At 29.2% G+C, this 24,571-nt stretch overlaps 1 protein-coding gene across 1 annotated transcript in view; it reads right to left on the minus strand.

Moving 5' to 3' along the window:
* Window positions 1–24,571, minus strand: part of LOC142317880 (uncharacterized) — a 154,014-nt gene that overhangs the window by 123,180 nt on the left and 6,263 nt on the right. Inside the window, exons 3-4 of the mRNA XM_075354425.1 lie at window positions 13,494–13,542; window positions 11,082–12,118 (exon numbers count right to left, since the gene is read on the minus strand). Of these exons, the coding sequence (XP_075210540.1) occupies window positions 11,082–12,118; window positions 13,494–13,542 (1,086 nt within the window). The remainder of the gene's footprint in view (window positions 1–11,081; window positions 12,119–13,493; window positions 13,543–24,571) is intronic.

The raw sequence follows: 24,571 nt of genomic DNA on the forward strand, positions 1-24,571 counted from the left end.
CAGAAAGGGGCTCCGAGAAAGTTTTCGTGTATAAAATTAATTTACTTTGCTTAGTACTTGCAATAATATGTTTAAGATGTAAAATTTCAGACTAAATATAATTGCCAATATAATAAAATGAAATTCTAGGAAACTGTCAACACAGTAAAAAGTTTCTAATTGAAAAAAAAATCTGGTAAAAGTTTTTTTTACAACTTAGGTCACTTATATTTGTTTTAAATACATGTTTTTTGATATTCTGAAAAATCTATAATTACCAGCTTCTGTAAGCTATCTTCTCATAAAATTGTCGGTCATTTATTTTTTTTTGTGTATTCTCTCCACCAAGAAAGTTAATGAAACCAGTTACAGTGTTATTTAATTCCTAGGTGTGCCTAACTGAATTTTTAAACTGGATAACTATACGAATCATAAATACCTTATCTTTGAACAGGTGTATCTTACAAACAATTAGGTTGAAAACATTCGATTTATGCCGTATTAAACTTATTCTATTCTTAGTTATTACATCAGTTGAAATTTATTTGTAGCAATGACAGAAAATTAAGTGTATTGACTACAAGTTATTTATCTGAGTTCCCAAATAGTGACATTTTCAACTTTCCATTACTTTGTTAAGCAAAAACTGGTAACTTACGAAAACTAATGTTACGGTATATTTAAGAACAGAATTAGAGTTTTAAATTTATTTTAAATAATTAGTTTTCGTGATAGTGGTTTTAATACAGGGAATATTTACCAAGAAAAAAAAACAATGCTAGACAGACTCTCAGTTAACATAAGAAGTTTATTTTTTTCACTGTCCATATTATAATATATGTATTCACTAATAATGTGTATTACCACTACTATTATATTAGGTCATATGTTCATATTTCCATCTAAAATGAGAATAGAAAGAAAACTGTAAACAATAGAAGAGTGTTAATTAAATACTGGCATTTCAACCATCTGTTACAAAAAAGTAGTCACTTCACAATGATACATAATGAAAAATCTCTAGGTATTTACAGAATGCTGTCATCTACTCTTATGTGAAATGGAATGCCGCTAATTCATTAAAAGCCCAAGTGCAATTATTTTACTCAAGGTTTCTTATTATGTACTTACCAAAACTTACAATGTATTCTTTGAATTAATTGAATCCACTATTATTTTATTTTTTAGCCATGTCATCCATCTATTATTTAAATATATATATACTGTATTTATATACTTATACAAATATATCTCATTAGTCAAGTAAACTGTTGTGTGGAGAAAATAATAATAGCTGAAAGTATAACCTGATTTGATGTCCCTTATAACAAGTAGTTATATGGCTTCCTATCGAGAAAAAAAGAATAAACACAAACCGATGAGACTCAATTACTTCATGTACTGAATTTGATTACAAACATTGAAATCATTCACCTATCTTTGAGTATAGTTATCTGTAATTGCTGATAGTACCAAAACTAACAAAGGGTTGCAGCATCAAATGTCCCAGGCACAGTCTATACTCTCCTCTTACATGTTACCATTGTTACCACAGGAGTCGAAGTAAGATTTAGTGCTGTTCATCCAAGGGCAAATCAAATTTGGAACTAAAAAAGTCTGCCAAAAGCAGTAAGGGTCATTATTCTCCTCTCAAATCAAAACCACAATTGACGAAATGAACTTTTTTTATGTTATTTCTGCTCTTGTATAAGTATATCTGGCCTTGATATAAAAAACTGGACAGTTTTTGTGGGCAGGTCTATAGCTAGTCGTATAGCCGATCACGTGCTCTTCAAATTTAATCCCTTCTACAGAACAGGACTTGGGTAGTTCTAGTAAAAAATTTCATTATGAAATTAATTAATCATTACTGTTTCCTCAAACAATTATCAATTAATTCCAGATGAAATAATTAAAAAATAGGTCAGTTTCTAAACATAAATTTACACTTCTTTATATTTGAAAAAAATAAAAATTGTGAATCTGACAATTTATGTTTAAGCCTGGTTCAACATGTATTTTTAAATTATTGTTTTTTATATTAAATCTATTGCAATCCTAAATCAAAGTTTATTTCAATATGGTAGGGTTTTCATATTACCCATGTATTTTTTCCTTCCTAGTATGAAGTGCAGCAAGTATTGTGATCATGAAAAATTTGGTTTTCAGACTTCAACAGAAATATCCATTTTGACCATCCCTGAATCCATTTTGACTAGTTTCGATGTGACGTCTGTACAAACGTACATCTGTATCACGCATAACTCAAAAACGATTAGCCATAGGGTATTGAAAATTTTGGATTTAGGACTATTCAAATTTGAATTCTTTTATTTCTTTCACTTTTACAAAATTAATAATTAATGGAGTAATCCTAATACTAATTATAATTGTACTCTAAGGTTATCTATTCATAGTCTAGAACCAATATTAACATTGTTTTATAATTACTTAACTTAAATTAATCATACTTAATTTAACATTGTTTTATAATACAATTTAATATTTATTATTTAACTTTACTTAATCATACTTAATTTATATGATTTATAATTAGAAGTGAGTTTTGTAAAAGATGAAAGATTAGGTATCCACAAGGGTCTTGCCCATTTTGTGGCACCATCCCTTTTATATTAATATGTTTAGTTAGAGTAAGGGGACAAAAAGAAAATAGTTTTATCTTATATAGGAGAATTAATTACTATTGTAACATCTAGTTGTGCACCTCCCTTTTTGATTGCAATCGACTGAACCAAAAGGATCCAAAAAAGCCCAAAATCAAAATGAAATTGGATTTTGGATTTTTCTGTATTACAGTTATAAGTCCTCATTTAGAGCCTTTCAACAATACATCATAAGTGGTACTTATTTTCATTGGTTCAAGAGTTATAGCCAAATGAAATTTTAATTAATGAAATATTTGGATCTTAGAAGAAGAAGGCACATCGGTGCAAATCAGATTTCATCTCCTCTTTTTTTTAACTTATTTTTTATTTAAATGTACGTAATTATTAACCACTGATTGTAAACAAAAAATTACAATATATAATAATTCACTAATAACAATAAAAAAAATAAAAAAATGAAAAAAATATCAGAAGTTATTAATAAAATAAAATTTTATGTACTTTTCATTTTAACAAAATGTGTATATGTAATTTAATAGGCATACAAGGAAGTCATGTGGGGTCTACATCAGATTTTTTTTTTAGACTAAGTTATTTTTAGATTGAAAACATCACTCTTAACCAAGAAATACGTGAAAAGAGAAGAGTGAAAAGAATGTTGATTGTTCTTATTCCAGTAAATGAAAGATTGCAAAGACCCATAATAAATTTATCATGGTTTAAGTGTACAAATTAATAGTTATAAAATTAATTGAACAGTTTTATAATAATCCTTTGTCATTACTCATTTTACACTAAATGTAATTGTTCCTACATATTGAAAAGATTTCATAACATTAAATTTGAAATTCAGTGGCTTAGTTTTTCTCTGGTTCTTCAATAACAAATTGTTTTAATACAGTAATAATCAATGATTAATTACTGTAACTAATATCCTAAGCTTTTTTTTTTTTTATAATAAATATTGTTTAGATAAAAAAACTGAAAAAAACCGTTTTGACAAAAACTTAATATTTCAAAAGATATCTACATAAGTAAGAAGTTAATACAGTATTTTTTAATGAGACAGAATAACTCTTTATAAAAGACAAAAAAATATTTGCCTGTTAATAAGTTTTCTTTTAGTATGTCTGTTACATACTACAGCACTGCTTAATCATGAATATATCTTTTAAAATAAAAGAAGGTGTAATTTAATAATTATACAGTACTGGGGTAAAAGAATTCCTTGTTGTGTTATTTTACAACACAAAACTTGATAGCAATTGTCTTTTATTTTAAAAAGATTTAATTAAAAATTAATACCTTTATTTTACATTTTATATTTTGTTTTTTTTTTTTGTTTTTTTATTTAATGTGTGAGTGGCAGTACAAGTGTATTTCATTTTGGATAGAAGCCTATTTTAATATGACAAAGAAGGAATTTTTAATTCAAAGAATTTCCATTTATCAGTTTGCAATTATACTGGTAAATTAACTATTGTTATATCTACAAACAACAATGAATGAGTCAGATATATTACAGTAATCTTTTGAAATTATATTAATTGTAAAATAATTTCTTTCTGCTGAAATGATTACAAAAAATAAAAATTTATATAGAAAAGCCATACTGAACTGCTATCATTAATCAGTGTTTTAAAATATGTTTAAAACAATGATATTTAGTTTATGAACAAATAAATGAATCGATATAACTTTATATTCAGGCAACAAAGGTTAATTTTAATGGAAAGTTTTATTTCACTTATCATTTAAAAATAAGAATGAAAATGGGGAAAAAACAATTATTCTACGCAAAAGGTGGAGTTCCAGCCCAAGGTTTCAAAAGTATTCTAGACACTGAGTATTTGTGCTTTAATTTTTTCTCCAGCTTAGAGAATAAATTCAATGTAAGTGAGAAAATAACAAGATGTTATTTTACCATCTTATGTTTTATACCGAAAGAAAGTAGTACCTTCCACAGGCAGGAAATCTTTGAAATACCACACAGCTTGATATTCAACTATTCTGAAGATAAAATAACAATAAAAATACAAGAACCATGTATAATGAGGATGCAACAGTAAAGTTTCAAAATTCTCAAAAACTCAATGTACACTATTTCTTCCTTAATTAGACATAGAAGTTATTGATTAAAAAATTTGAGATAAAAATTTGTAAAAAACATTATTATTAATTCTTATATGTATTTTTTTATGCCACTATATATTTAGAAAAGTTTATTTATTTATTGTCTATATTTTTCAATTAGTTTTTAAACTCCACAGGGAGTATCATATTATCACTAAAACTGAAAAAATTTGAAGTTGTGCAACTCTGGATCCTCCCTTCTACAATTTGCTCGTGTAAAAATTAAAATGTTACAGTATTCAAAATTTTATTTTTCTAAATTAGTTTTTACTTTAAGATAAGAGTAATAATTGCAAGGTTCATTCTTGCAATATTGGAACTATTTTTGAAGATATGTTCTACCTCTGAAAAATTAAAAAAATATAATGTTATTCAAAGAATTAGTTCTTTCTTGTGCTTCAAGAGATCCTTTTATCTAAAATAGAAACTTGAGTCCTTCAATCCTTTTTATTAATCTGTCATGGACCAGTAAAAATTTTATGGTATTAAAAATTTGATCTAGTTTGCTTACCCAGATACTCTTACATTTAACAAATTTACATATTTTCCTTGAGCCCATTCATTAGTAAAAAAATTTTTTTGATATTCAAACTTTATTTTCAAGCAACATTATTTTTCAAGGATACAAAAGTTTCAGTGATGTCAGTAGGTTCAGGAATCCATTGCCAATCCAAACTTTCAATTAATTAAACTTAAATGAATTAGTTCCTTTCTTCAACTTATGAAAATTGAATTTTTTTTTAATATTCTAACCTGCTTTTACAAAACGACTACTTTTGGAGCAACTAAAAAATTTAATTATATTGATAATGATTTTTTTTTTTTTTGCTTCATCCTTTAATTAAGAAAACTTGCTGGGCGTCCTAGCATCCATAAAATTTATATTTGAGAAAGTTTCTAATTCTTGAAATCTACATACCTAAAATAACATTTTTGTGTATATTTCTATCAATATTATATTTTCATAAAGTAGTTTTAAAAAATTATGTGTATGAGCCATTAATAATCCTGTTTAATAACATTTCTATCAGCTAGTTACTTACCACTTAATCTCAGTTCCAGTTTTAATGAAATTAATGTATGAAGTTAATCATAACTCATAATTGTGATCTTCATGTATGAATACCCACATCAAATATTTAATAGAGACATTTCCCCCTCTAACTGTTTTCTAATCCTCTTATTATTAAAAATTGTATTTTGTATTTTGTATTTATTTGGTCTTAAGAAGGCCAGAGAGAAGTGCCAGTATTTCACCACTTCTATATTCCATAGGAGTTCATGTTCATTATCTGTGTGAAACCAGCTATTGCATGTATTTTTCTTATAACTTTAAATAACTAAATTGAAAATGTTTATATATAACTAAAAGATCTTCTCAAAATTGTTTTAAAAAAAATCGAGAAAAAAATTTAAAAACCAAATATTTACAGTTTTAAATCAAAAATCCATAAAAAATTTAATTAATCAGCTTCAATCAAATGTAATGCTGGACAACTGACTGGCAAGAATAGACGAAATCACAGAATGCTAAAATGTACTTCACTGAGATCACATGGGTAATAGGGAAGAATTTTCCATTATTAAATGATATTATTCATCTTTCTTTAATATGGCATAATGATATGATATTTATTAAGAAAAAAGGAAAGAATTAAGAAACATAAATCACAAAATAAAGATAATCTATGAAGCATAGATAAACTGACTAGATGGCTCCTACTTTGAAAAAATCACAGAAAATGATAAAGTAATAATAAGAGAATTAATCATCTTTAAGAAAGAAAACGTATATTGCTCAAAAGAAGATATATATATTACCCATAGTTGTACACAAGAAATCCTCAAACTATTCTTCTGGAACCATTGGAAACTATGTTTTTGTTTTTAAAACATTTTGATTGACAGCTAAAAATTATTAATATTTAATATCACATTTCTGTTGGTGACTGCAAAATTTCAGCAAAGTCAATCAGTACACAAAATACATACAGCCAACCAAAAAAGTAAATCTTGCCAAGGGACCATGATGTTCAATTTAAAACAAATAATGTTACAATGACTTAATTGTAGAGTGAGAAAAGACTTCATTTATTTCTTCTCTGTTTGTTTAAATTCATGATTGATGTAGTGAGTTGTAATGGTTTTTTGTTTAAAAGTGTGTTTTGTGAAAAGTATAAAATATAAAAATACATGAATTCCAAGTGTTAAAACAACTCCTTTTTCTCTATTCATGTTTACAAACAGCAACTTTTTTTATTTGAAAAAAGGTTATTTTTTTATTTAAAGTCAGGTTATTTGCTTTATAATACAAGTTCATATTTCATGCATTAACTGTAATTTCTAGATTTCATTTATCAATACAGATAATGAATTATGAATAAAAATATAAGTAGAAATGTTTTTGTTATATGAATTATTATGTTAATAAATGTGAACATTTGTATTGTTTTCATTGCTCATACGATAGTGAATAATTTAAATGAGAAATAAGTAAAACAAGAATAACGTTAGTCTCCAATAATGCTCAACTTACCAATTACTTTCAGAACAGATTTGACCTTATTATATCTGTCGATATAGTAAGTTTTTATATTAAACTAACAAAACCTCTATTTTAATTCATTATTTAATGAAGAATTTAAACAGCCAAAGAAAAAATGTAAAATACATACGAGTATGTGTAACATCTAATGCTAGTACAGGAAAAATCAAATGATAGGTATTATGTCGCTATCCTTAATAAAGATTTCCTAATCTCCCACTTTAGGCAGGATGGACCCCCATAGTCTTGCATGAAGTGAATAACTACTGTTGAGATTTTTCCAGATATTGCAGTTCTTCTGGTGACAGATCATCCTTTGATATCATCTATCCCTTTCTCTGAAAGAAGAGAAAAGAGAGAGAGTAAGATATTTTACAGATATGTTTCTCTGTCAAAAAGTGAAATTAAAGTTATGGTAATTATTTTTGTCCATGGATAGGTATATCCTTGACATTCAGTCATACCTGCAGTATTAGTACATATAAGAATACACGGTTAATGATCTTACCTGCATGCCATCAAATCCAAAAAAAAAACACAAATAAGCAATCTATAGATCTATAGGAAATAATGATCCAATTTTTTTTCCTCTCTAGAAAATATGATATAGCACAAACATAATCATGACCAACCATACAATCATATGTGCAGACTCCGTTCATAAACTAAAAATTACTTCATCCTCAGGATATGACTGTAGTGCAGATAGAAATTAGCGATTATCCATATGCGGCACAGTACTCTCTGGGAGCATATCCCATATAGAGCCTGTTTTCTGAATGTAAATAAATCTATGAACTCAGAATTATATCTGTAAATTAAATGTTTGTTATAAAATATGCGTATGTAAACATTAATGTGAACTCACTAGTTACACAACAGTCAAGAAAGGAATGTAATATTTTTATTGTGTATATATGTATTTATGTTCCACCATAGCAGCTCAACGGTCGAATCGATTAAGATGTATGACCCCGTGTTGGATTCCTTACGTTACGGGGAGTGTCATAGGCTATATAAATGTGTATATATATATATATATATATATATGTACATTTAATTGTAACTAAAAGGCCACAAAAAATCATATATAGATTCTAAATGGATGATCGATGGTATTTTCAGTATCGATTTATTTGAATTGAAAATAGTTGTGCTTTAAGACCTGCTATGATATTGAATGAATGAATTACAGTAGTAAAATTTATTTTATAGTTATTACTATTGTTATTTGTTGTTTATTAAAATTGTATGATTTTTTGATGGGCAGTATGTTTGACCATGTAAGCATTGTCTTTATTCATGCTCTTATTTGTTGGTATTGCTTCATCTTAGTTATATATTACTAGCCTGTCAGGCCTCGCTTCGCTCACCCGACCGTCTAGCCAGGGAGCTCTGCCTCCTGATCCTTGACGCATTTGTATACTCATGTTTGTGAAAGTATTAAGTATTTTACAGAAATATTTTAAGAAACGAAATATTCGTGTGTAGAAAATACTTTTCTGAACATTTTGGTGTTTTTATATTTAAAATAGGCTCAAAGAGTGAGTAGATATTGAATTTAATACTTTAAAATAGCAATATAATGTTTTAGGCTAGCCATATTAATAATAGGAAGTTGCGTAGCTTGTGTGTGTTCGTGTAAGATTGCGTTAGTTGCCAGTTGTTGCTATTGGCGTAGAGCAGACCACGGGATGCGCGCCTACGACTCTCTCCTGCTAAATAAATAATCTTTTGTTTACTGCTAAATATTAACTAATCATCCCTTTCTTTTATTAATAAAATTAATGAATAATAATAAATAAATAAAAGGAATGTACGCTTAGAAATTAAATAATCTGTAAATTAATTGACAACGGACTGCTTCAAGCGGGAGCGAGTCGTGGAGGGACCCGTGTGCGGCCATCCAGCGCACCACCATTGGTCCGCTCTTTGCGCCACAATTTTATTGCTAAATATTGACTAATAATCCCTTTCTTTTATTTAAACAACTTCTCAGAAAGGAGTGTAATATATTTGTTCCAACGTTACAGCTCAACGGCTGAACCGATTTAAAAGTATAACCCGCGTTGGAATTCTTACGTTACCGGGAGTGTCATAGGCTGTATAAATAAATTTTTTTTAAATTGAAAAAAATCTTCCAGATGAATGAATGACTCGCATTTCACGTATTAGATACGAGGTTTCCGAACCTTTCAGAACGCGAGTTATTCAAAAACGACTTTCATAGTTATTTTCAAATCTATCATTTGATAGATCAAGTGATCAATTTTATTCATTTAACTAGTGGTTTTATATGACTGCTCAAAAAGGAGTGTAATTTTTATTGTTTATGTATGAACGTATGTATGTTTGTTTCACCATAGCATCTCAACGGCTGAACCGATTTAGATGCATGACCACGCGTTAGAATCCTTACGTTACTGGGAGTATCATAAGCTACACATATATATATATATATATATGTGTACCTTCGTAGCTTATACAAAATTGTCACCCACACGCTCTTCAATTATTCATATTAAAGATAAATATTTGTCAGCAATTTTTTTCTTTCGGCACGTGTTTTATTTTTTATTTTTAATATTTACCTCTTGTTACATATAAACGGTTGTTTATAATCATCGCAGCACTTGCAATTAAAATATATGTTTACAAACATTTTATATGTGATTTGTGAATCATATGATAAATAAACAAATAATATGATATTATTTTAAAAACTTGTTTATTAAGTATAAAGGATGACATAAAATTTCTAAAAAAAAACTCTATTAATGCAGAATTAGTATTGTACTGAAATACACCTTTTAATAGTTAAGAGATTAGGTGTATAAATTGATAAATCATGTCACTAATTATTTGTAACTACAACTGCTATATCCAGGCGTGAAAATAATGTATTATTTTCTTAGTTTTCTTTTACATCGTCTATTAAGATCATGAAATGATTTTTCCGCAATATTTTATCCTGTTAATCACTTCATAGTAAAGCCCTACTAAATAGTTATTGGAAAAAATTAACAAAGTATGCGTTCAAAAAGCATCCAAAGTGAAGTTAAAAAACCATTTCTAAAAATGTTTGCCTGTTGTAAAGAAATAAAATAAAAACTGATAAATAATAAAATACTACCATTCATTCACTCAACAGTTAGTAGCAGTATAGTAATTAATAATGTAACTAAAATTTTTGCTTTACATTTAATAGGACGTGGGAGGATTTTTTAGTTTTAAGTTTCAATAGTAAAAGATGGCTTAAGTATCGGCAGGTAAACTCCGTTTATAATTGTTCAGTGGTTTTTAGTTAAATATTTTTTTATTAAATATTTATTATTTCTTTTTTCTACTATAACTACAAAGTAAGGCTGTGACAGTGAAATTTTATTTACCATGTTACACCTTTTACTTCATTTAAGCTGTTCTTGAAAAGCTCTTCGTTAATAAATTGCAATATTCAAAATATCTGATTCATTTGTTTCCTAAATTTGAATGCAAGAATTAGTTTTACCAATTATCATAAAAAGTAACTACTATTTTAATAAGTATAAGAATGCATGGTCTTTTACAATAACTAGTTGTAGAATAATTGCACTATAATAATATTTCATATGTTCAATTAAGGTCAGCATACAGAGGTTCATTTATCAGTTACAAAGTATGACATAAGGTTTAATAAATAATAATTAAAACAAACATAATACTTTTAAATAAATATACAAAATTTATTTAATAAGATCTTGAGCGTCAATGTGAGATGTTTATTTACAGAGATTTTGAAGTTTTATTTTTGTATTTACCAAGGATGAGCGTATGCCTTGGCTTTGGCTTCGTGAACAGCAGCAAGATGAGCGGCTTTGGCGTGAGCTACCTCAGGAGTGTCAGTCACTGGTACAGGCACGTAAGAGGCGGCGTGATGAGCTGCGTAAGGGTAGGCTGCGTAGGCCGGATAGGCGGCGTGAGCTGCTGCGTGAGCGGCGACTCCGACGCGGGCTTTGGCTTCGTTGACGGCGGCGAAGTGGGCTGCCTTAGCGGCTGCTACTTCAGGAGTGTCGTGTCCTGGAAGAGGGGCGACGGCGTGAGCTACAGCCGGAACGTGAGCGTATGGAGCGTAAGCTGGGGTGTACGGGTAAGCCGAATAAGATGGTGTCGGGTAGTGGTGAGTTACTGAAGAGTAGGCGAATCCTCTTGGTGCAGCATAACCGTACGGGTAGGCGCCGTAGGCGTGGGGGATGCTCCTCTTGCTGCGCCATGAGTGAAGGAGAGCCTTGGTGTCGTGGACGGCCTGGATGTGTGCGGCTTTAGCGACGGTCACTTCGGGAGTTTCAACTCCTGGAATGTATCCGGCAGCGTAAATAACTGGGGTGGCGTGAAGAGCCGGGGCAGCGTGAAGAGCAGGGGCGGCGTAGACAGCTGGGACAGCCGGAGCAACGGAAAGAGCAGGGGCGGCGTAAACAGATGGGACAGCCGGAGCAACGGCGAGAGCAGGTGCGACTTTGACGACTGGAGCGATTGGAGCTGCTGGGATAACCGGTGCTGGTACTGGTGCTGGTACTGGAGCGGCGGGAGCGATCGGGAGGTTAGTGGCGGCTACATTGAACCCGTGGTGTGGGTCGGCAACGTAACTTGCGCTCTGTACGAGTCCGTTTCCGTCGACGTAAGAGTAACCTCCTCTGACGACTCCGTCGGCGGTCTTAGTTTCTGTCTTTGAGGATGGACCACCGGCATAACTGTAGGTGTATTGACCTAGCTCGTCTTGAGCATGGTACTGGGTGGAAACTGATGCATGAGGGATTGATCCTCGAGCGAGGGCGAATACAGCCAACAACACTGACACCTGAAAAACAAGTAATCAAGTTATTTATATTGATATATTCGTTTCTTTTATAAAAATAATTTTTATTAATAGAAAGTAAATACGTATTCGCTTATTTAACTTCTACCTTTTAAACGAAGGACTTAATTGGTATTAGTAACTGGATTACGTTTAATCCAGATTTTAATGAATTATTTTATAAAACTATTTCAATAAATAATCAGTTATTCGTAAATTAACTGTTATTCTTCTGTTACTGTCCTAATGCTAAAACTGATTTAAACCCTCTATATGCTAAAACGAATATTGAATTTTTTTTTTGTCATCAATAAGCATCATTCATCGCTATCATTTTCATTACCGTCAACATATTTATTTTTTTTAAGAAAGTTAATAAAAAAAAAAAATAGCAAAGTATTATTTGACATTCCTAGCTACTGATAATATAAATTAATCGAGGTAAAGCAAAAAAAAAAAAAAAAAAAAAAAAAACAAAAACAAAACAGAAGTTATAGTTTTTAGAGGTGGGGAATAAATTTAAAAAAAAATATTCTTATATAGGTAAAGCATTTAATCTGCTTCAGTAAAATTTTCTCTAAATCTAAGGCTAAAATAAGGAAACAAAGATTTTCAAAAAACTTTGCATTTTAGTTCTGGGTGTATAATTTTAAATAATTGTAGACATTTCTTGATTGCACTATATATGAAGTATAAATTATCAGAAAAATTTTGATAAATATGACAGAGAAAACAAAATTTATTTCAATTTTAAGAGGTGGGAGTTAATTTTTTTGAAAGATTTCTTTTTTTTATTATTTATATGTTCATTTTAGGCAACAGATAATTTATAATATTCTTTAAATTCCCTCTGAAGAAAACCTAAATTGGTTTTTTGCGATAATTTTCCCCACCCTCCAACGAATTTTTAAATTTTTAAATATTTTTTAAATTTTTAAATATTTTTTTAAATAAAATAATATGATCAATGTCCCATATATAAAAATATTTGAGCCAAATTTGAAGAAAATTATTTTGGTAAATCCTGAGACATAAGATCAAAAGCAGTGCGACACTATTGAACCATTAAATGTAAAGATTTTTAAAAAACCCGATACCCCATTTTTCTATGGTGACATGATCACCATATTTACAGTTATTCTAACTATATTATCAATTAAATAAATTTTCTTTCTTATTTATAGAGAAAAAGTAACATTTGAATGCAAGAAAACAAATATTTCAGAACATTTTCGAACATTACTGAAAGTGTGTGTGTGGTTTTTTTTATGGTCCTCTACAAATGTAAGTTTACATTTGTAGAAAACCATCGGTTATTCGTTGTAATGAATAACCGTACTCAATATATTCATTTACAATAAATAAAATTCATACTTACAAACGACAACATCTTAGTAGTTGCTAACCTCCTGAGCTTGTAGCTAGGACTGTTGTGAGTAGAATAGGTTGCTCCCTTCTTATATAGGTATTTTACACCGGTAGTTTAGGGAAGCCGTTATTTCAGTATCGTATCATAATTATTAGATGTTAATATAGATTCCTTCTTATTTTGCAATAATCGACCTTGAGGGTCTTTGATGGGTGTGGTGGGGTGATTGTACGTTAAGTACATGCGTAACGTATGTCTGAAGTGCTCGAATAGCTTCATACTAGGTCAGTTCACATGCATGAGTGAACATGGATAAGTGCGATAGCCTTCACAAAATGATTTTTAGTGTAAGTACTTAGAGGACAGAGTTTTTCTGATATTAACAAAAACCTGAATAATTTTAAGCACCTTTGCTTTATAATGCCATGATTAAAATAAACGTATTAGAATGATATGTACCTGTAAACGTTAGTAAAAAATATGTGATATGAGTTTTTCCTCTCCATGTAATTTTTTAATTTTAAAACAGTTTTAAATCTGTTATAAAGAGTTTGGAAGGACGCTTTAACGAAAATGTTGTATTATATGCAGGATAAAAAACAAAAAAGCTACCTACTACTGATTACACAAGATTTTATTTATATTTGCTTTAAAAAAAATTGTTTCAATATTTTAGTTTATATGTAGTGAGAAAATAGTTACTAATTTGAGTGACATTTAATTCTAATGATACTTATTTCTCTAAAGGTAACGTAAAATTGATATTTTATATTATATTGAATTTCATGCCAATGAACAATTAAAACATATGAAATTTCTTTAACATATACATGTACGTATAATAAAATAAATTAACAAATATTAATTGAAAAAGCAAATCAGAAAACAACCTTCCAGAAATATAAAAAATGATTACTGAGTTATAAAATAGCTTTAAACATTATTCAGCCATAATTACTTTAAAAGAACTTTACTGGGAAGAATTTTCTCTCCGTTTTCCAATTCTTGGAGAGAAACATTTTCAAAACGTGATACTGAAAAGCGCTGATTTTGAGGTAATCTGAAGAATAAACTTATGAAATAGACAGATTTTATAACGATTTTAATTATGAAAGAGTTTAATTAAGGCAAGTTTCTCGGTGGTAATTACCATCTGTAAATTAATTTTAAAAATTGATAATATTTAAATCGCTTTATTCAACAAAATAATTTTATTAATCTCATCGCCGGGGCAGATATTTCAGTTTTTGTAATAAGTAATTTTGTAATAAGTCATAAGAATAAGTACGTTTAGGAAGTGCAAAATTAATTAAAGGCTATTGTTTACGTAACACTAGAAAGAAAATATATTTGCAATTATATTCTAAGACGTCTTTTATACATTTTCTTTATGCATAATAACTGCTAGTTTATACGGACCAGTCCGACGAAGATTGTAGGCCCTAACGTGACTGTCCAGTAGGATAAGACTTATTTTTACTACAGGTACAACGTTCTCAGGGCCCTTATGTCCATATATCCCTTATAATCCTTATTCCGTTATATTTGGCGCTTTATATAGTTAAACTGCTAAATCCTTTTTATATAACATTCCAATTCGCACTGAAAATACTCTTTTTATTGTGATAGAAAATATATTATCCGGATATCATTATTTCAGAAATTGTGGGCGTTATATCACACAATTGAAAATATTCCTAGCATGGACTTCAGACGAGCAACTGTGAACTGCTCGGAAAATTTCATCGTCCGCATACTGGCTCTCAAAACTCAGCGTTGAATCTATTATAATGGCAGCTAAACTGCCGGATATAAAATAGTGTGGAATTGCAGATACTTCCTGGACTTCTATCTGTGTGACTTTCTGTGGGTGGAAAAATATGCAAACATTAATTTCTTCCATCATATAATTTGAATATAAGGTTTTGTTCTCCAGAGGTGTAAATAAAAATGTTGTGTTCTTGTAAATAAATAAGTGTATTTCATTTTAAGCGTGTTTTATGTAAGAATAATTTATAAATAAATAATACGTGTGTTTTAAAATAAATTTAAGAGTATTTTATCTCTGGTGTATTTTATAACAGAAGAAATAGTATTATATGAGTGTAATGTGAGATTTTATAGTGATAATAAATCAGCAGTTTTTAGTTGAGTTCAGTCAGTTGAATTCATTCAAAATGCCTGGTTTGATACTTTCCATTGCGCTCTAAATCATTTAACTGTTATATGCACTTAACTGATATTATATTTTAAATCATTGCTCTTAATCATTTAACTACGAAATATTTATACATCCTAAATTATTATCATCCACTCCAATTTATCCTTCTTTATAGTGTGTACTTTCTACAAGTCCCTCTGTCATTAAATTATCTAAACATATACATCAACACATGGCCCGCTAATCTTCAACCTAAATTGCGTCCAAACGATTCTGCCAAAATTATCCATTTCTCCTTATCGTCTTAGACCTTTCAATTTCGAATTTTATCGAACCATCTAATTTTTAATATTATCCTTTACCATATGCAAAAGCTTTTCATTTTGCATACCGTATCTTTCCTTTTTCTTTCTGCTTTTCCTACTGCCCGGGTTGGGTTACCATAAAACGCTATACGCCAGTCTTAAAAAGTTTCTAAGAGATTCTCTAATCCTTGGGTCTACATTATTCTAACCTACATTTTTCTGTATAAGAGCTCTTTTGTTTGTGCCTCTGTTTTTTATCTCTGTCTTACTTCGTCCATCCTTCGTAATTTATTCCCTAAATAGCAAAATTCTGTTACACGTAGTATGTAATCGTCACCTATTTTAATTCGTAATTTTCCATCTACTTTAACATTTTACAACCTTTGTTTTGCTTATTTATTTTCAAAGTGAATTTCATTCTAGCCAGTGAATACGTGCCACTAAGAATTATTTTCTACATATTTTTTGTTTATGAAAGGGAACAATATCATCTTGATATTTCAATTTTTCTCCTTGGATAATTCACTCCACTCTCAAATTTGTTCTTCAATTCGATAATTGCTACTTATACTCTTTCTACACAAAAGTGGAAATGCAATGGATACAGGCTGCATCTTTATCTAACTCCTTTATGAATTAAAACTAACGTTTCTTCATCCTCTACTTTCTACTTCTATCACTGCTACCTAAATATTGTTTAGTTTACGTGTAAGACCTCTCTTCCTACATTTCAACCCAACATTCTTTAATCGTTATGATATCGTCATCAGTTTTTTCTCCTCTTATTAAACTATTTTATTCTTTTATGCTTCCAGTAGCCTTTTGCGTATTCCTGACACCAGTTACTTCTTTTTTATCTCCCTAACAATGATTTTTTATCTGAACGTCTGATATCAGTGAATGTTTGCTTCGTTATTAGGCGGTAAAACAAATTTTACTTCAAGAGTTAACAACTGAGATAATTTGAAACATTTTATATAGTTCACTTTTAATATTATATTTTAAATTATGAATAGTTCTATTAATCTACAGTAATACCTTCCATATTTCAATATTTTCGATTTACAAATTTAATCGATTACATTACGACTGAATTTTCTATTAAGTTTTGGTGAAAAGGATAAAAAATTATGAAAGCTTATAAGATTATTATTGTATAATATTTTTAAATTACATGATAATATCTCAATAATTCAAATCGTCTATAATCAAAGCCACTGATGTCTATTAAATTCGATTTAATGTTATACTCAACGATTAAAATTGTTTTAAAAGAGGAAGAGAATTAAAAAGTAATTCAAAAGGATAGCTGATGATGATATCTGCTCATGATGGTGATGATATTAATATATCAACAATAACCTTTTTTTTAGATTAGCTATCCGAAAAATGTCATTTAATAGTTTGCACTATCTAATAACATTAATAGGATAGCTAATCAAAAATTTACATCACATTAGCTGGTAAAAAAAAAAAATTAAAGGGAAATCTTTTATTACATAAAGTTATCTAAATATTTATGCTGCTTTTTCACTTAACCACGACCACATTCCATACCATTCATGAACAGATAACAAATTGGATTATAACAAGATTTTAGCTTGTTGGTGTCAACTGCAAACAAACCATGTTGCTTGCTATAACAAGTTTACATTCAACAGCCATTTGGACAACAGTTTTAGATTATTAGTACACGTATTTTTGGTTATATCTATAACCACGTATATCTATAAACTAAATTATATATATATATATAGAGCAATAAACCAAACAATTTTGAAAAATAAAATACTTTTTCCTTTATTAGGCATTTTAAATATATAAAGGTTACATGATTGCCAATTTAAATTTCAATATGAATTTACCTGCCTGAAGTTAAATTTATCATCCGTTTAAGGGCAGAATAAAAGTAAAAAATCTTATGTGGACACTACATGACTTCCTTTACGCTTATTAAATTACATATAACATTTTTTACTGCACTAAATTTAAACTTATACTGGTTAAACTTTATTTAACCAGTATACAGAAGTTCACTAAATGGAATAGTTTAATTATTAGTTTATATATTAATTCTTCTTCACGGCGCTGAAGTAGATGTGTGGTATAATTAAGAACATGTCAGATCCGTAACCATGCACACATCGGTTCGAATCCGACTTCATATACATATATTTTTTTTAACTTTTTTTTTTAATTTAAATATATTGATTTATTAATAATTATTAACCTCCGATTGTAAAAATTTTTGAATACATGAAAAGTACATAAAATTTTATTTCACTACTAACTTCAGATTTTTTTTTAATTATTATTATTTATTGTTATTTTTTTTACAATCGGAGAACTATCAATTCTTAATAAATCAATATACTTAAAAAAAAAAAAAAAAAAAAAAACAGTTAAAAAATATGAAGTCGGATCGAACCAATGTGCCTTCCCCTTGTAAGATCCAAATTTTTCAAAGTTTTATTTGGCTATAACTATGGAACCAATGAAAATAAGTACCACTTATGGTATATCGTTGAATAGATCTCAACAAGGGCTTATTAATGCAGTTAAGAAAAAGTCCAAAATCCAAATGTTTTGGATTTTGGGCTTTTTTGGCTTAGTCGATTACAATCAAAAGGGGATGTGCACAACTAGATTTTATAGCAGCCCTAAATACAAACTTTCAATATTCTACGGCTAATTATTTTTAAGTTATGTGAGTTTCGGTCACGCCGAAACTAGTTAAATGGGTTCAGAGATGGTCAAGATGGATATTTCCGTTGAAATCTGAAAACCGAAATTTTCCGTGATCACAATACTTCCTTTACTTCGTACAAAGAAGTAAGAATAAAGAAAATTAAATTAAAATTGCCATACATTTTATGTATGGCATAATTATGTATGTTTATAATTATTTTTACCTCATGGATCTTACTTTTTATCGACTTTAGTAAAAGGAGGATTGCAATTTATTCTTATGTTAAAGCCTCACTGCTTACCCAATGAACCGATTTCTATGACTTTTTCATTTTGTAAAAATCTTTTATTATATAAAGTTATCTAAATATGTATGCTGCTTTTTCACTTAACCGCCACCACATTCCATTGCATTCATGAACAGATAACAAATTGGATTATAACAAGATAATAGCTTGTTGGTGTTGACTGCAAACAAACCATGTTGCTTGCTATAACAGGTTTACAGGTTTACAGGTTTTACAGGTTTACAGGTTTGCTTGCTATAACAGCCATTTGGACAACAGTTTTAGATTAGTACACGTATTATTGGTTATATCTATAACCAACAAAAAAACAATTCTTTTGGTGTTCTTTCCATATTAACTTACATGAAGAATTCTTAAACGATATTTCATACACTACGTAAACTTCTATTTTTTGTAGCAGTGTTTAATTTTTATAATCGGTTTCAATTTACCGGAAGCATAAGTAGGTTTGAATATAAAAAAAAATAATAACACCCACTGAAGATGTTCCATTGAAACCCCTCGAAGAATATGTATACATATCTTAGACAGAATTACATAAATATATAATAAATATGCATAAGTACATAAAAATATGAATCCGAAGAACATTGATCAAGTTCAGTGAAAGAAATGAAAGAAGCAATAGACAAAATAAAGGATTTTGACAATGCACAACACCCGAGGGTAGTTAATTCACCTCAAATCTTCGGAAACTTACATACTCGTATCTAATACTAGTAGTAGCTTTAGACACATAACGTCCTCGCTGTTAGCTAGGAGGTTAACCGCAAGCCCCAGTTCACGAATTTGTTCAGTCTCATTTTGTATTTTGTACCGAATCGCCGTATCTTGTCTTGAACGTTTGGTAATCCATAAAATCGTGTATTTCAATGTTTTTCGGGTTTTCGCTTTTGTTATATAACTCAATACTTTGTTCTGGAATCGCTGATCGACTTCGACGTTATTCTCGCTTGTCGTACCGTAAAGTTGGATTCCATAGGTTCAAATCGGTTCAGGATTGCTAACTACAGCAATCTTTTGTTATATAATGTTTGTTTGTTATAGTTGCGACCCCTTGCCTAGTAACCAGTACATTTCCCTGAACTTAGTGTTAAATGTGTCCGTTTCTCCCTGAAATGACTCCTCCGTGTCAGACGACGATCCAGATGCAGTCCTAGGAATCACACGCTATTAGCGTGCGAGATGAAAACGCCATTGATCTGAACTCAGTAGTAATTACCGCTCCTCATCGTACGCAACATGCGTAGACTTAACCGGATTAACTTTCCTATTCCATCTAGCTAGACATTGGTTAATTAGATATAATGCAATTTTTAGTTTAGCAGAAGCTACGGTTGAGTCGGCATCCACAACCAGCTTGCCGTGTCATCCGCAAATGATGCCACTGTGATGTCCTCTGGAGTCGAGAAGTCCGCAGTGAAGACCGAGAATAAAACCTGGCCCAAAACTGATCACTAAAGGAACACTCAATCCCGTATCAAGGAGTACAGACTTGTCTTGATTGCACTTCACCTGGGGAAAACATCCATCCAGGTAGATGTGTAGGATCAAGTAATACGGTTGAAGAAGGCTCATTTTCAAATTGTAGAATGGGTTAGAAAGCCAGACCTTATCAAAGGCCTGGTCATCCAAAAAAAAACACAGCCGAGTAATACATTTTCTCTTCTAGGCACTTACTGATAACGTAGACAATCCAGTGTTTTATTCGATTGTTGAGTGACCCCGTCTGAAGCCAAGACATTTTAAAGATATTTTTATCGTCATTGTTGTTTATTGTTATAGAATAATAATAATCCTAGTTTGACGTTATTCTGATATTCAAAATACTTTTGAAAGAAAACTAATAAAAGAATTGGGCTTTAAACTTGTGATAAAAATAATTCTCCAGAAAATTATTCCAGGGCTCCAGAGAACCTTAGCTTGTTTTGCAAACTCATAAACGCTTGCATGTCAAACATCAAAATGGAAGATTACGCTGTCAAAAAAAAAAATATTACCTTTTTTGATTAATCTTATGAGGACGTGATTATTTTTCTGGGTCTTTCACGGACAAGTAAGAAAGTTTTTTAATAATTATTTGTACTCAAAATATCCTTTAAGCTAACTTCTTTTCTGAGATCATTATTATTCCGGTCATTGGAAATTAAAATCATTTTAGAGGTGACCGAAATCACATATATTTTTTTTTTAGATTTAGCAAATAATTTGCTGTCACAGAAAGTGGATATTATAAAGGAGGAAGTGGAAAGAAGATGCGACTTTGATGGAAAGTTTAAGAGAAGTTGTTTAGATGTTTAATAGTTACCCATCCCCAGATATTCTAAAGCTGGGAAACAGTTTAAAAAGAGAAAATTTTAAAATATGAATTTAGATAAAAAAAATTAAAAAATTATATACGAGTATAGTTTATTTACAAAGATTATTATTTTTAATCTTTTTTTATTTCTATTTAAAGAGTATGACCAACAATCTGATATATACAAAAAAAGGAAAAATGAATTAATTAATATCAAATGATTTTAATGTTTTTTTATTGAATACTCAAGTTACTGAACCGAAATAAACAAAAAAGAGTTAAAGGATCAATTTATTTTATTACTGACACTTATGTTATTAAAAAAAAATGTATACTTCATATCTTTTGTCTTTAAAGTTTGTTTGCTGTTTGGTTACATATGAGAGGAGTGATAACAATCGAAGAATTGGTTTTAAGATTTTAAAAACCCTTGTCGATTCTGTACTCAATTATTATTGTTGCTAATAATTTAAGGGGACTGTGTTAAATAATCCTTTTTCTTGAAATTAAAAGAGAGATTTATTTTTATTTCAGTTAATACTATTAATGTTACATTATCCAAAAGTTTTATTTAAAAATATATATGATAATAATTCGAATGTTTTGTATAAATTTATATTTATTTATTCTGGTTAATGATAATTTTTCCCTTTAAATAAATAGAATTTAATTGCCTAAATAAATAAATAATAATAATAAATAAATAGAATTTAATGTGATCCTTTCAGTTGGTGTTAGTAAACGATACAGCCTTATTTTATTGCCGAATTTACAAAAAAAAAAAAGGTTCTCAATCCGACCTTATATATGTAAGTTATTTATTATAACAAAACTATTTTCATATAAAAATTTTAGATGTTTTAGTGGGAAAGGTTCCGTAAAATAAATAGAGCCTACATTTCCTACCTGTATTTTAAACTTTAGCTTATTGTAGTCTATGTACGTCATTTCTATTTCTATGTAATCCTTTTCTTATTTTTACCAAGCAGGATTCACTTCTTTATGTTTATTGTGAAAGTTTATTTTCATACAGACAGCGTTTAAACTTATTTATAAACTTATTCGTATCTTAAGTAGAAACAAACGTAAAAAAAAATATTAAAATAAACTTATCATAGACTATAATCCAAATTTAAATACGAACTAAAAAATATAATGTATTTTGTTTTCGCAATAGGAATGCAAGATTTCATAAATTAAAATAAAAAGTCGAATGATTTTTCCGATTCATTGTATTACTTCGAATAAAGGTATGACTCAAACAGAATCAATAAGCATCAATCAGATAAATTCTAATGATGGGTATTCAGAAAAGTTTTGAATTTATCATCGCTATTTTTGTTTAATAAGTTCATCTTTTATCATTAAATAACTTTTAATATTGTACATTTACAAATATTGATATTTATTTTGAGATAAAACTTAGGGTTTCACCAGTCTCCACATGCGGGAAGTTAACAGTTCGTGGCCATGGACCAGTTATAACCCCCCCTTCGCTACTGTATTGTTGACTCTAATTAACAACATACCTCGGCCTGGCGATCCAAGTTCACTACTAACTGAGCTACATTCGAGAAGCAAGGTACGTTTCTCCCTGCAGGCCTCGATTCAACAGAAGTACACGTATAATAAATGTTAAGAAAATTCCATAATATGAAAAAATCAATTAATTTTCAATATTTATAACTTTTTTCAATTATTATTTGTTCGCGTATACTTTTTGAACTTCATCATATGTTAAGTTTTAAATAAAATCTCTCTTATCATAATTTTATAATGATAAAAGTATTTAGAAAATGAAGCGTAATTTGAAATATATAGTAGTTTTGCTCGTAGATTTAATTAGCTACACGGAATTGTTGTATTTATAAAGCAATCCATGAATGTTGGCCTAGGGTAAAAACAAAAATAGTATTTACTTTTTTTTAATAAAATTGCAATTAATAACATTGTAAACCATTGATACTAATATTAGAAACAAAATAATTAAACAATTCAAATTTTCTACAAAATTTAATTAACTAAACTTTTTTTAAATCCGATTAAGAAAACAAAACTGTTTATAAAAGACGATAAACAGCTAGATCCAAATGCAATAATTCAAATACAGATAAGTACGTGTGTAAGTTACTTATATAGACAAAATCCTATGTTCAATTACATAAACGTATATAATTTTGTAAAATGAATTTTATGGTGATGTTAGAAGCCGCACAAGGTTGCAGCCGACGGTGGTCGCTTAGAAAGAGTACCTTCTAATAAAAAGTGGTAGATACTATTTCACAAAAAGAAAAGTAAATAAATAATAATAATTATGTATATGTTTTAAGGTCAAATAGAAAGTATCTTTTAGAAAGAGCTTTTATAATGCTCAGGAAGGCCCGTAAGAGAGAGAACCCTTTATTCAATATTTAAAAAGTATTCTGCTAAAGTTTTTTACATAATAAATTATGTAATTTTTTTCAGTTATTAATATCCAAAATGAATTTAGAATGCATATTATTTACATCTTTATCGGTCTTTTGCTTTGGTTTCTCTAAGTTTATGTTTCTGCTTTACGTATGACTGAAACATGCGATGTTTTTGCTTAATAAATATGTACATGAGTTCTCTTCTCTTCACACATTTTGTTTGTCTTCTTTCAAATTGATTAGGGTATGATTAAAAATCAATTGAAAGAACAAATTTAATAGTAATGGAGTCTTTCTTGGGTATAACAGCGTTTATTAATCTATCGGTAAGGAGATACATTTTTAATGTTTTTACTTCCTTGTACAAAGTAGAGGAAGTATTGTGATCGCGAAAAATTTCGGTTTTCAGATTTCAACGGAAGTATCCCTTTTGACCATCTCTGAATCCATTTAACTAGTTTCGGCGTGACCTTTGTACGTATGTATGTATCTCGCATAACTCAAAAACGATTAGCCATAGTATGTTGAAATTTTGGATTTAGCACTATTGTAACATCTAGTTGTGCACCTCTCTTTTTGATTGTAATCGACTGAACCAAAAAAGCGCAAAGTCCAAAAACATCAGGATTTTGGAATTTTTCTTAACAAAGTATTAATACCTTCATTGAGAGATTTTCAACTATATGCGATGAGTGGTCTTATTTTCATTGGTTCCATATTTAAAGGCAAATGAAATTTTAATTAATTTTTAATTATTTGGATCTTATAAGGGGAAGGCACATCGGTTTGAATCAGATTTCATCTCCATTTTTTTTTTCAACTTTTTTTTAATTTAAATATATTGATTTATTAATAATTATTAACCTCTGATTGCAAAAAAAAATACAGTAAATAATAATTCAATAATAAAAATAA

This window comes from Lycorma delicatula, chromosome 1 (assembly GCF_047948215.1).
Source record: "Lycorma delicatula isolate Av1 chromosome 1, ASM4794821v1, whole genome shotgun sequence".
Taxonomy (NCBI): Eukaryota; Metazoa; Arthropoda; class Insecta; order Hemiptera; family Fulgoridae; genus Lycorma; species Lycorma delicatula.